This window comes from Bufo bufo, chromosome 5 (genome assembly GCF_905171765.1).
Source record: "Bufo bufo chromosome 5, aBufBuf1.1, whole genome shotgun sequence".
NCBI classification, from domain to species: Eukaryota; Metazoa; Chordata; class Amphibia; order Anura; family Bufonidae; genus Bufo; species Bufo bufo.
This window is the reverse complement of record NC_053393.1, coordinates 245,749,264-245,763,200: the sequence shown is the minus strand read 5'-3', so window position 1 is coordinate 245,763,200 and position 13,937 is coordinate 245,749,264. Positions and strand designations below refer to the sequence as shown.

Below are 13,937 nucleotides of genomic sequence, written 5' to 3'. Positions count from 1 at the left end.
ATTCATTGGGGGACACAGGAACCGTGGGTATAGCTATGTCCTCTAGGAGGCGTTGACACTAGTAAAAGCTGTTAGCTCCTCCCCTGGCAGCTATACCCCCTCCAGCCTGGAGAGAGAGCTTCAGTTTTTTCTAGTGTCAATAGGAGGCAAGACCTCCCTGCTCTGCAGGGAAGCTCCTGAAGATTTTTTTTATTTTAGTTTTATTTTTTTCCTTTTTTTTTTCAGATGGGAAAACAGTGGACGCCTCGCCTCCCTGTTCTCCCGGGGTCGAGTTGCGCCAGTGCCGGTCACCCGCACTGCTGCCTCCCCCACAGAAGACAAGGTGGACCAGGGCAGCCTCGCTCCCCTGCATCCCGCCAGCCAAGGGGTCACCCATCCAAGCCCCCTTTTTCCAGCGTCCTGCCAAAAAATAGTAAAATGTGCATTCATACGGCCCCCCTCATCACCGCAGGACCACCCTGTCTGTGTGGTACCAGGCTTGGCCCGTGTCCTATAGCGGACAAGGGAGGACATCTCATAGTTCCCAATCCGCCCTCCTGGGTCGTTGGTTAATATTCCTCCACCTGCGCAGATCCAGGGAGGACAGCTGGAGTATTTCCAATCCTTCTCCGGGTCGTGTGGTTGATAGTTCTCCAGCGCACTACAGCACAGGACCTCTGGATTCCCAATCTGTCCTCCGGGGCCGTTTGGTTGATAATTCTCCAGTTAAGGACCTCTGGATTCTCAATCCGCCCTCCGGGGCCGTTTGGTTGATAATTCTCCAGCGCACTCCAGTACAGGACTTCTGGATTCCCAATCCGTCCTCCGGGGCCGTTTGGTTGATAATTCTCCAGCGCACTCCAGTACAGGACCTCTGGATTCCCAATCCTTCCTCCGGGGCCGTCTGGTTGATAATTCTTCACCAGCGCAATCCGGTGCAGAACCTCTGGAAGTACCCAATCCGTCCTCCGGGGCCGTTTGGTTGAGAATTCTCCAGCGCACTCCAGTACAGGACCTCTGGATTCCCAATCCGTCCTCCAGGGCGCGCCTTTCTATCCCTGGAGAGGGCATCAGTGATTTGGGCTCTAACTCGAATCCCTTGCAATCTTCCAAGATTGCGTCCACAGTAGCCAGCAGTTCTTGTCGTCTTCATTACCCCCTTTCATAAGGTGGAGTATTTGCACCATTGCTGCATACCATACCTACCTTAGGCATTAAAACTGCTTGAGCGCTGTTTTCAGTGACGCCCGTAGGCATTTCCCCTTCCAGAGGGGACGGAATTACATTTCCACTAGGTACAGTATGTACCGTATGCATTAGCCTCTTCCATATGTGGCGTTATGGCATTATCACTGGTTCGGTGGTTACTGTAGGCATTACCTCTTCCTTAGGTGGAATAATTGCACATCGCATATGCGTGCCCTTCCATAAATGGCGTAATCTCTCTACCGTTGCATTCAGTTCCTGCTGTATGCATGACCACTTCCGCTAGCAGTACTCTTTGTATGCATTACCCCTTCCATAGGTGAGTAATTGCACTACTACGGTTACAGTACTTGCCTTATATATTGTCCCCTGCAGTAGGTGGACTAAGTACAATTACACAGTTTTTAGTGCCGGACGTATGCATCCCCCCTTCGGTAAGTGGCGGCATTGCATCTCCACTGGGTTCTGTTCTTGCCGTATGCATTTGCCTTTTCCCATCACCGTGCTTCCTGTTGCGTTCCCCTTCCACTAGTGATCCGCTTACAGGGGAATACCTAAGCATCTTGTGCTGCAGTTTAACCACGCCATGGCTGTAGATGCCTTAGCTTCTTTCACAGTGGGGCGTGGCAACAGCCGAAACCCGTGGGTGCTGGTGCTCTGCATCTCTGGTGTATGGGTAGCTGTTTCCACATGAACTCCTTATCTTTCGGTGCTGGTTTGGTGCATGGTTGTGACATCCTCTGTCTTCTCAGAGGGGTTGCCTAGCAACACTTATGTGTCGAGTCGAGGGTTCACTGGCTCTGTAGTCCCCCCTCAGCTGGGGGTTCTACCCTCACACTAGCATTGCTGTTGCTCCTGTTCAGAGCCCTTCAGAGGTAAAGTGTTTAAGGCTAGCTCTACTTAACTAGGGCAGTATAGTCCCATGACTTCTACGGGATAGCCTCACACCCCCCCCCCCCCCATCAGTTTTGCGCCGACAGGGCAGGCGCTGACTACTTCTTGGGGAGTGGTATTTGCGTTACCACTGCATACTATGGTTCTTACTGCTCAGATCCTTTGTCAGGTGGTGGATTCCGCTAGCGATACAGTTGTGGCTCCCCTTGCTTGACTTCCTCCTCTGGCGGAGTTTTGGCACAGTCACTAAACGCCTGGTTGCATCGGCATTTGCACGGCGTGTTCCTTTGTGGCCTTCTATTTCAGAGTTCTGGCCTCGGCTGGTGGGTTGTGGCGCACTCCACATCTTTCCTTCTACAGGTGAATCCTTCCCACTGGTCCTGGGTGTGCTACTTGTATCTACATTATACCTAAAATGCTCAAATAGCTTCCACACAAAAAATTATAATCATTGAGTTCCTTTATTAAACATCTATGCACAATTAATCAATAAAACATATACAAAAAAGCAGCAATCATGGGAACACGACAGTGTTACAAAACTTGTATAAAAACAGTGAAGGCTCCAGACCAAGAGGAAGCGTGAAGCGAAACGATCGTCGGGCGGCTGCTTCAGACCAGGGTCAGTAAGGAATGTGATTTGCCGTACTTTGTGTATTTTGTACTGTTTTTCTCTCCCCCTGCAGTCACTATTTATGTGGGGTTGCACTCAGACTTACACTGCCGCATATGTTCGCAGTGTTTTGCCACTTATGCTCTGAGTGCACCTGGTTATATGAACCCCACCCACCTGACACTGCCACAAAATTGTGTGGGGGAATACTAGTCCCCTTTTGGTCTGGAGCCTTCTCTGTTTTTATGCAAGTTTTGTAACACTGTCGTGTTCCCATGATTGCTGCTCTTTTGTATATGTTTTATTGATTAATTGTGCATAGATGTTTAATAAAGGAACTCATTGATTATAATTTTTTGTGTGGAAGCTTTTTGAGCATTTTAGGTGTTATACGAATAACGCCATGCGAGATATTTATGATAATTATTTTTTTGTGTGTTTGTATCTACATTACCTTCCTTATGACATGACTAATGTCTAGGTCACGTCAGCCCTCTGGTGGTCATACTTTCCACCGCCCATTCCGTGTGTAGGCTACGAGACTCCCCACACCAGACTGAGCGGAACGCCCTTCTGTTTCTTCTTCCTCCTCGGACAGAATGGCTACGGGCCTCTCCCTTCTGTATTCCGGGACTGCGGAAGGTGTTCAAGGCGATCTGTCTGCGTAGGGGTCGCCCGGACGTGGACTTGTTGGCTTCAAGACTGACTCGGAAGCTTCCCACCTTTCTCTCCCGAGCAAGAGGTCCGGAAGCTTGCGGCGTGGGCGCCCTGATTTCCCCTTGGCAGGGGCTCTCCCTCCTTTGCGTTTTCCCCCCTTCCCTCTCCTACCCAAGTTCTACGGAAGATCAGGATGGAGGGTATTCCGACTATCCTAGTCACCCTGGGGATTGGCCGTCACACGTGGTACGTCGACCTCGTTCTCCTTCTAGGAGACGTCCTTGGTCACTGCCACTCAGAGATGGCCTTCTTTCGCAGAGTCCGGTCTTCCATTAGTATTTCAGGTCTCTTCGTTTGCCGGCGTGGCTATTTAGACCGCCATTCTACACGAAGAGGTTTTTCGGCGGATGTCATCCGCAAGCCTGCATCGTCCAGGATCTATTCAGGACCTGGAGGTTCTTCCTGGGTTTGTGTGGAAGCCGAAATGTTCCGCCACTTCGTTTTTTCTCTCCCCACGATCCTGTCCTTTCTACAATCAGGGTTGGACCTTGGTCTGGCCTTAGTTCTTGAAGGGTCAGGTGTCGGTGCTTCTATTCTTTTCCAGCGCCCTCTTGCCCCCCTGGGGCCGGTAAGGACCTTTCTTCAGGGAGTAGCACATACGGTTTCTCCGTACCGTCCTCCTTTACCGCCTTGGGACCTGAATTTAGTCCTCTCAACGCTCCAGACTTCTCCTGGAGCCCTTGCGGGAGATTCTCTCCTACTCCTGTCCTGGAAGGTAGTTCTTTCTGGTCGTTATCACTTTCATCAGACTGTGTCTGAGTTGGCAGCGCTCTCTGCAGAGAACCCTTCCTGGTTATTCATAGGGACAAGGTGGTTCGCTGGCATGTCCCTTCCTTTCTTCCAAATGTGGTCTCTGACTTCCATTTTAACGAGAAACTTGTCCCTCCCTCACTGTGCACATCTCCTTCACACCCTAAGGAAAAGGAGTTAGACCATTTGGACGTTGTCAGAGCTCTGAAGCTCTATTTAGCAGCCTCCGGTTCCTTCAGCCGTACGGATCCTCTTTTTGTCATTCCGGAGTGTCCTCGAAAGGGGTGGGCGGCCTCCAAGGTGGCAATTGCACGATAGTTTCGGTCTGCAAGTGCTGAACCATACCGCACCCAGAGCAGGGTTCCGCCCTTAGGTGTCACAGCTCGCTCGACTAGAGCGGTGGGCGCTTCTTGGGCTCGGAGGAATCGCGCTTCGGCTGCACAGTTGTGTAAGGCGGCTACTGGTCCCCCTTACACACATTCACAAAATCTTACCAGGTGCATACGTATGCATCGGCGGACGCTGTCCTGGGCCGCATGATCTTACAGGCGGCAATTTCTTAGATGCCAGCAGGGACCCTTGCTTCCATGGGTCTGTGGTTTTTCCCTCCCCGTGGACTGCTTTCAGACGTCCCACAGTTCCTGTGTCCCCCAATGAATATAGGCGAGAAAAGGAGATTTTTGTATACCTTACCAGTAAAATCTCTTTCTCGCTCTTCATTGGGGGACACAGCACCCACCCAGTATTGTTGTTCGGCCACAGTTGTGGCAGTTGCTGGTTTTAACCCCGTTGGGTCCTTCGGCATGGTTGGTGTTCCATGTTTTTTCTTGGTTGGCTTGCTTTTCCTACTGCGTGTACACAAACTGAAGCTCTCTCTCCAGGCTGGAGGGGGTATAGCTGCCAGGGGAGGAGCTAACAGCTTTTACTAGGGTCAACACCTCTTAGAGGACATAGCTATACCCACGGTTCCTGTGTCCCCCAATGAAGAGCGAGAAAGAGATTTTACTGGTAAGTTATACAAAAATCTCTTTTTTACACTATTTAGACCTAAAAAACCTAGACATTGGAACAAAACCTGTAAAACTGTGGGGGAATAGTTTTTTTTCCCAATTCCACCCTATTTGGAATTATTTTACCACTTCCCACTGCATTGTATGCCATAATTAGTGGTGGCATTATAAAGTACAACTTGTCCCGCAAAAAATAAACCCTCATACAGCTATGTGAACGGAAATATGAAAAAGTTAGGGCTCAAGGAAGACAGGGAAGAAAAATTAAAATGCAAAAGCCAAAAAAAACTCCAGTAGTGAAAGTGTTAAGATATCTGATGTTATTATAAAATTATATCCAACCCTATTTATCTCTTTAGGCTGGACAAATCTAAGTAGCAAGCCATCCGCTGTGCCTAGATATTTGCTGGCAACTGGCTCCTAATGTCTACATTAAAGAGATTGTCCGAGATGTGATAACAAAATGCCCCCTAATGCAGCAATTGTGATAAAAAAAAAATGTGTTCTCACCTATTTCATGCGGTTCCTGTATACTCTAGACACTGCTGCAATCATTCACTGACCTGCTGCGGCAGTTTATGGCACATGATTGGCTGCAGCGGTTACATGGAGTATACAGTCATGTCATTGCACAACCAAACAAAGCCTGGCAAGGGGATCGAAGTGGCAGCTCGGGATGAAATAAGGTTGTATTAAATTTTTATCACAATTTTAGTTTTGGGGGTTGTTACCTGATAATTTTTCTACACATGGTGGATGGAGGCGACATTTTAAAAGTCCAGTTATGTTAGCCACACAAATATGTGGCAGAACTGTCCATACCATGCTCAGTAGTTTTTGGTAAGCTCTGCCATTTGAAGGTCCAAGATTCTGAACACTGAAAATATCTTTCTCAGTGTTTAGTGTCCATAACATATAAAATAATGTTAATGTGTGCAAGTTACTTATTTATTGTTGCATTACTTTTCTTCAGCTGAATGCTTAATGAGAAATGCAGTGGATTGCCTGACAGCCAGCTTTTCTGAAAGCTTCAAGTTACTGGAGAAATCGAACCAACCTGCCACAAAAGCAGAAGGTAGGTGTTTGTAGTATGATTTTTCACTTAATGGGGTTATGTCATGATTGGTGTTAAAAATCAGACATCATATAGTACATGACAATACATTTCTAACAAGCCTAGAACCAGCCCTGTACCTCACATGGATACAGAGATCTCCACAGAAGAAGGGGATGCACATGAGCTCTCAGCAAGCTCTGCCTCTGATGCCACCAGATGCTGTGCAGTGACACCCCCCAGCTGGTGACACCCATCTGTATCTTTACTGAAAGCTGCTGGCAATTCATTGAAATAACAAAGGAAAAGGCACAACATAGAGCCATAAAAATAGATGCTCCAGAAATGTTATTAAATGGCGCATACAAGTAGTTGTGAAACAGACATTTGTGGAGAGGTGACAGGTCCTCTTTAAACTATAATTTTATGATTTAGCAAAGTAAATCTATAGATTACATTTCCAAAGTGCGTTGTATAAAATCCCAACCAAAGCATACAATCTCTAAATGTAGCTGCTCACCATGGGTAACCAAATTTATGTAGACATCTGACCAGAACACCTATATGAATTTATTGGACGTTCAGATCCAAAACCATTAATATGCAGTCGGACCCCCCTTTTGCAGCTTTAAAGGGATTCTGTCACCAAGTTTTAGCCTATAGAGATACGGACATGCACGGCTAGATTGCTGCTAGCATGTCCGCAATATACCTGTCCTATAGGGCTGTGTGCTTTTATTTTGTTTAAAAAAGGATTTTAGAGATATGTCTTGTAAGGTGCCCAAGGGGCTGTACTAACCTTCCGGGTGCCCAGAGATTACGGCAATCTATCGGTGACGAAAGGAGGAGATTCGGAGGCGGTGCTGGGCTCCTTCACAGGGGGGGGGGGGGGCGAGGCTGGGCACCAGGAAGGTTCGTACAGCCCCTTGGGCACCTTACAAGACTAATTTACATATGTCTAAAATCCTTTTTTAAACAAAATAAAAGCACACAGCCCTATAGGACCGGTATATTGCGGACATGCTAGCGGGGATCTAGCCGTGCATGTCCGTATCTCTATAGGCTAAAACTTGGTGACAGAATCCCTTTAAAGGGAGTCTGTCATCAGCATTTCACTTTTTTAACCCTTCCCATAGCTCCCTAGCATGCTTACAGTTAAAAAAAACGTTACCGCTGGCATCAATCCTGGACTTATAAAACCATCAAAAACGATCTTTATAACATATGCAAATGAGGGCTCGCAAGTGCCCAGGGGCGGCGTTACACTCGTAGGTGCCCTGCTAGCTCAGCCTTTTCATTGCTTCCCCCCGCCCCTTCCTACCCTCCGCCCGCCCATCCTTTCCCTCTGACCGCCTATCTACCAACTTGTTATTCCGCCGAGATCCCGCGCCTGCGCACTCATTCCTTTGGCCGGCTCATGCGCACTGCGATGCCCATTCCTTGTACGGCATCACAGTAATTAATGCACATGCGCCGATGGACCGCCTCTTTTGTTGTGTTTTCGCGTCGTTAGCCGGCGCATGCGCAATAGTTACTCCACTCTTCTGGGAAAGATTTTGTAGTATTTTTTTTTTAAAACTCGTTTTATTAAAAGAGAATGATACAAGTATGGCATACATAAGACAGCATGATAACCCACGCAGGGGCTATTTAGAAATGCAAGGATAGCATAAGGACATTGATATCTATCGGGAGTCCCAGATGAGGGATTACATGATATCGACTTGGATAATAGACATTTTACATGAAGCAAACATAATGCATACACAAAGGGCTTAACGTCAGTAGTAGCAGCAACAACAACACTGCAAAGTTCCTGCTTATAAGATTGGGGATCAGTGAGGACCGTCAGCTGTCGAGTGCAGATGCGAAGTATGCAAGGTGAGTGGAGATGCACACCAGTCTCCCCAGATCTTATCAAATTTTTGTGGACACCCCCTGTGTTTATAGACAATATTCTCCATGGAGACTGCATGATTTACAAGAGCGAGCCATTGTCCCTTTGAGGGGGGGAGTCTCCCATCCATCTTGTTATTCCGCCGAGATCCCGCGCCTGCGCACTCATTCCTTTGGCCGGCGCATGTGCACTGCGATGCCCATTCCTTGTACGGCATCACAGTAATTAATGCGCAATACTATGGATAGCCAGGGGCTATCCATAGTATTTAGTATATTGGGCAGACTAGATGGGCCAAATGGTTCTTATCTGCCGATACATTCTATGTTATGCCTATTGCCTTCCTGGCCAGAAATAATGTTTCCGCCAAGAAGACTCTGTGGTAATGTGACCACGACTCCTCATCAATAACTCCTAAGATACACATCTTGGGACATAGCGGTAGTGTCACAGGAACCATGGTTGCGAGGACTTCCAGCACTGAAACCCAGTACTGGCGAATGATCTCACAACCCCATATCATATGCCAAAAATTAGCTTCCTCCACATCACATCTATGGCACCTGGAGTGATTACTCCTACCCATCTTTTGAAGTCCAGTGGGGGTAAGGTAACTGCAATGAAGGATAAAAAGCTGAATCATCTTGTTGTTTATAGAGGGTGATATTTTGGTCGGGGCAATCTATGCCTCCTCCCATTCCTCAGAAGATAAAGAGGGTATTAGCAACTTCCACCTGTCCTCGGCAGCCAACGGGGTCACCAACATACGGTAGTTTAGCAAGTGTGTATACAGAGCAGAGACTATGCCTCTAGGGCCCTGCAATTTCAAAACCCCAATAATAGGATATTTAGACATAGTCCTGTTATCGTTCCGGAATTGGGCCTGCAGTGCGTGTCTCAGTTGAAGGTATCTGAGGAAAAAAGCGCGTGGCACCTGGAACTTATCCTGGATCTGAGATAATGAACTTAGCTGCCCGCTCTCATATAAGTCTCCCAACGTCAATATCCCATACTTTTTCCACTCAGACACCCCCTCCAGGCGCATCAGGTGAGGGAACATACAATTATCCCATATGGGGACTTCATTGGGTAAATCCTTGTAGGTATTTTATTTAGATGCCTGCCATATCTGATGGGCTAGTTTGTGGATTGGGAGGAGGCTCTTTTGTATATGGCGAGAGCCTTCCAGAACAGGCCACAGCGTGGGCATCTGCAAGTAGTCGTGTAGATAGTATTCTGCGTTTGGCCTTGAAGCCTCAGTGACCCAATATCTCAAAAATCTCAATTGGCTTGCTATAAAATAAAGAAAAAAGTCAGGAAGGGAAGCGCCACCCTGCAGCTTCGATCTTTGCAAAACCGACAGTGTGAGCTTCCTCCTGGATTTACCGCAAACAAAAGAGGGTATCAGAGCATGGATGCGTTTGAAAAATCCTTGGGGAACCGGCGTACAAGCGTGGGACAACAGGTACAGACCTTTGGGCAACAGCACCATCTTTACCAGATTCAATCTTCCCATAACCGACAATGGGAGGGCCTCCCATGTTTTCACCTTGTCTTGGAATATGGCTTCTAAGGGTTCAATATTCAAAACATAGGAGAGCTGAGGCTCTTTGGTGATCATTACCCCTAGATACTTAAACCTATCAACTACAGGCAGGTTATATCGACATTCGGGCCAATCGTGCATCCAGAGGGGCATGATGGCAGACTTAGCCCAATTTATGTGTAATCCGGAGTACTGCCCAAAGCGCTCTATGATTTCAATTGCTCTAGGGAGAGATACTTCCGGTTCCGACATAAACAGAATCAAGTCATCTGCATACAATCCTATCCTATCCTCTCTATCTCCCTCACGAACTCCCGCATGTGCCTGATCCTGCCTAAATCTGATGGCCAGGTGCTCAATTGCTATCGCAAACAGCAAGGGCCAGAGCGGACAACCCTGCCTTGTGCCTCTAAGTAGAGGGAACTTGTCAGAGTGAGAGCCATTAAGCTGAATACTGGCAGTGGGGTTCTTATATAGAATTTCTATCCATTTAATAAAATTGGGACCAAAGTCAAAGCTCCCCAGCACAGCTATCAAGAAGGGCCATTCTAGTGAATCAAAAGCTTTAGCCGTGTCTAGAGAGGCCAGTGCCCACCCCGCTTTCTTAGCAGCCCCCAACTGCGCAATTACTTGAGCCCTCCTAATATTGTCCGATGTGGACCTTCCAGGCATAAAGCTCGATTGATCAGAATGGACTATTGACGTGATTACCTTATTCAACCTGTTGGCTAGAATTCTGGTCAGGATTTTATAGTCCAAGTTCAAAAGGGAAATTGGACGATAAGATCCACATTCCAATGGGTCCTTGCCAGGCTTCAAAATCACAACAATGGAAGCATCATACATGGAATCTGACAAGGAGCCACGGGAATGCGCCGCCCGGTACAAATTCAACAGCTGAGGGTTCAAATTTTCCCCATATCTAGAGTATACCTCAACCGGGATGCCATCTGGGCCGTGAGCTTTCCCTAGTGGTAAATCCATGATAGCCCGCTCCACTTCCTCTAGTGTGACATCCTCCTCCATAAGACCTTTATCCAGGTCTCCTAGCCGAGGATGAGACACTTCACCGAGGTAAGACTCTAAATCCTGCCCTGAGTAAATAACTGCAGATTTATATAGGTCCCTATAGAAGTTATGAAAGAATTTCAATATGTCTTGCACCGATTCCATTATGCGGCCATCAGCCTCCTGTATGCGGAGTACCGGAGGAGCCATATTATTGGTACGTGCAATATGCGCAAGTAGCTTCCCTGTCTGATTACCTGTTTCAAACGCCTGCTGCTTAAGGAAAAAGAGTTTCCTTTTGCTCTTTTCCTCCAGGTGCAGCATGTAAATTCTTCCTCTGGACAACCACTCCACCCTGCGCTCCTCAGAGGGGGACTTAGTAAACGCCTTCTCGGCCTCCCTACAGCTGGCATGCAGATCATTCTCCTTACACTGTGAGTCCCTCTTAACATATGAAATTGAGGTTTTGATACACCCCCTGAGGTACGCCCTTCAATGTCTCCCACAGCAACAGAGCGTCAGTAGATTCGCCCTGTACCTCAAAAAACATTCTCAGTTGATCAGGAATTCTGTCATTTAAACCGAACAGGGACAGCCAGAAAGGATGTATACGCATCTTACTGCCAGCGCTAACATAATCAGTCAGGGCCAGTTCCGCCAATACTGGGGCATGATCAGAAGGACCCTGAGGCCCATGTTGGATATCCACCAGGTCAGTATACACTATGGCATTGCCGAACAGGTAGTCAATTCTAGATAGAGCTCCTCTGGCGTGGGTAAAGCAGGAGTACTCTCTGATGTGTGGATTCCTGGCTCTCCACATGTCTACCCAGCCCATCTCCTGCGATATTCTGGCAAGAACCGTGCTGTCCCCTCCTAGCCCCCCTCTGTCGGGCCTACAGCTAAACCTATCTAAGTCCTCACTAACTACTTGATTGAAATCCCCCATACACAGGAAACAGGCGTTGGGATAATTAGCCACAAAACCTGCGACTGCTTGCAGGAAGGATAGAGATGCAGGAGGGGAATTATACAAGTTAACAATCACATAGGGGACGCAGTTGATATGAGCATGTATGAAGATGTACTGCCCCCCTTGGTCCACAGCTGAATAGTGAATCTCGCATCTGAGGCTTCAACTCCTCTGGAATGGGAGCTCCCATAGGCATTGAATAAATGCTGAGCCCAGGGTTTCTTTAACCTATTACCCGTTTCCGGAGTGAGATGAGTTTCCTGGAGACCCAGTATATGCGGGTTAAAGGAGCGGATTTGGGAAAACACCGCAATCCTCTTTTTAGGATCTCCCAGTCCCCTCACATTCCAAGACATTACTCTTATTGAGGCCATGATAGCGCTAGATTTGGATCAAGGACAAATACCCACAACCATAATGCATGCACTGGTGGTTTAGGAATTAGATCTATACGAAGCAAAGACTCCCTTGCTGCTGTCAAGAAAAGAAATGGCCATACTTGAGACATATAAGCTTGAGCATACAAAAACATAATACGGAACATTAACATTGTAAACCTGAAAGTGTTGGAACCAGAGCCGACTAGTATGGTGGCCCTTAACTCGGGGACCTGCATAGTGTAAATAGATGTTATAACCATACAGGTGGTGCTCCTCCCCTCTTATCAGTGGAGATATGAAAAACTGCTAGTATTAATACAGGACAGTGGGACATATTAGTAAAACGTCCGGAGCTGTGTACATGGAGACCCCCTATGAGTAAGTGAGATCTCACATAAGACCAGCAAACGTGAGCGACATCGTGAAAATGTGGACAAGAATAACTATATCGCATATTAAACAATATCAGACTCAGGGGGGTCCCCGGTCAAGTCCCATTAGAGTCAGACATGAGGGGGTGTTTAATACTTGCTGTGAACAAACAGTGAAGAGTTCAGCGTGGTCCGGGGCGCGCAGACTTCCTTGAGGCCCAGTCCTCAGCTTCCCGGGGGTCACAGAAAAACACGGTTTTATCGCCATCTATGACTCTAAGGCGAGCCGGGTAAGCCATCGAGTACTGAAGATTAAGATCCCGGAGGTGACGTTTAACCGCAACAAATGTGTCTCTCCTCTTCTGGAGATCAGCAGAGAAATCTGGAAAAAGGGAGACTCTTGCATTGTCATGCCTGATGTCTTGCTTGCTTCTGGCCTGGCTAAGAATAAGATCTCGGTCTCTCCAGTTCAAAAGGCGCGCCAACGGGTCTTGGAGGGGCTCCAGGTGGGGGGTGTCTGGCTGGAACACGATGTGCCCTCTCCACAGCATACGCAGGGGTAAAGGGCGCCTCAGGAAATTGCTCTTTGAACCAGGCCTCTAAGAAGGCCGCAGGATCTCTGCCTTCAGCTTTCTCTGGTAGGCCCAAAATCCTTACATTATTGCGACGCGATCTATTTTCCAGTTCGTCACATTTCTGCTGCCACTGACCCACGGATCGCTCCAAATCTTGCATTTTCCCAGCCATTGGTCTGGTCAGGTCCTCCAATGCAGACACGCGGTCTTCAGTATTTTTGACCCGGTCTCTCAGCTGCTGCATGTCATGGCGGAGCAGGCCCACATCCACTCTCACCTCCTCCGGTGAGTGAGGACTGGCAGGATGAAATCGCCACCAGTAGCTGCTCATAAGCGCCCTTGAGGGTAAACTCCGGCTCGGTGCTATCTTAAGCTTCCGCCTGCTGGGCAGCCTGCCCGCGGGTAACGGCCGCGCGCGTAGGAGTTGTGGTCGCGGCGCCATTTTGAGCCTCTGATCGGGCGAACTCTTTTAGCTTCTCAGCTGCCGTTTGCGCTTTGTTGGGCCCCATATTCGGTGTGCGGGGTCTCCTCCTGCATCTACACACCGTCCACTCTGTGCCTGGAGTTGGCAGTTTGTCAGGATGGTGAAGGATTGACGAGGGTAAGCGGAGCTGCTCTCAAAAGCGTGCTCACATGCCAGCTGCTGGCCACACACCCCGATTTTGTAGTATTTCTGTTGGAATTTGTGCCCATTCATTTAGCAGAGCTTTGTGAGTGTCATCCTCTGATGTTGGATGATAGGATATAGCTTGAAGTTGGCATTCTATTTTATCCCAGAGGTGTTCGACGGGGTTGAGGTCAGAGCTCAGTGTTGTCTCTCTAATTTCTCCACACCCTATGTGTCAGTCCACATCTTTACGGACCTCACTTTCTTCACATGGGTACAGTCATGATGCAACAGCAAGGAACCTACTCCAAACTGCTGCCACAACTTTGGAAGCATACAATTGTGTAAACTGTGTTT

General features: G+C 48.0%; 1 protein-coding gene across 2 annotated transcripts in view; it reads left to right on the top strand.

Moving 5' to 3' along the window:
- Positions 1 to 13,937, top strand: part of TRANK1 (tetratricopeptide repeat and ankyrin repeat containing 1) — a 169,680-nt gene that overhangs the window by 153,447 nt on the left and 2,296 nt on the right. For both annotated transcript variants that reach the window (XM_040433409.1, XM_040433410.1), the window contains one exon: positions 6,143 to 6,244. In XM_040433409.1, coding sequence (XP_040289343.1) covers positions 6,143 to 6,244 — 102 coding nt within the window. The remainder of the gene's footprint in view (positions 1 to 6,142; positions 6,245 to 13,937) is intronic.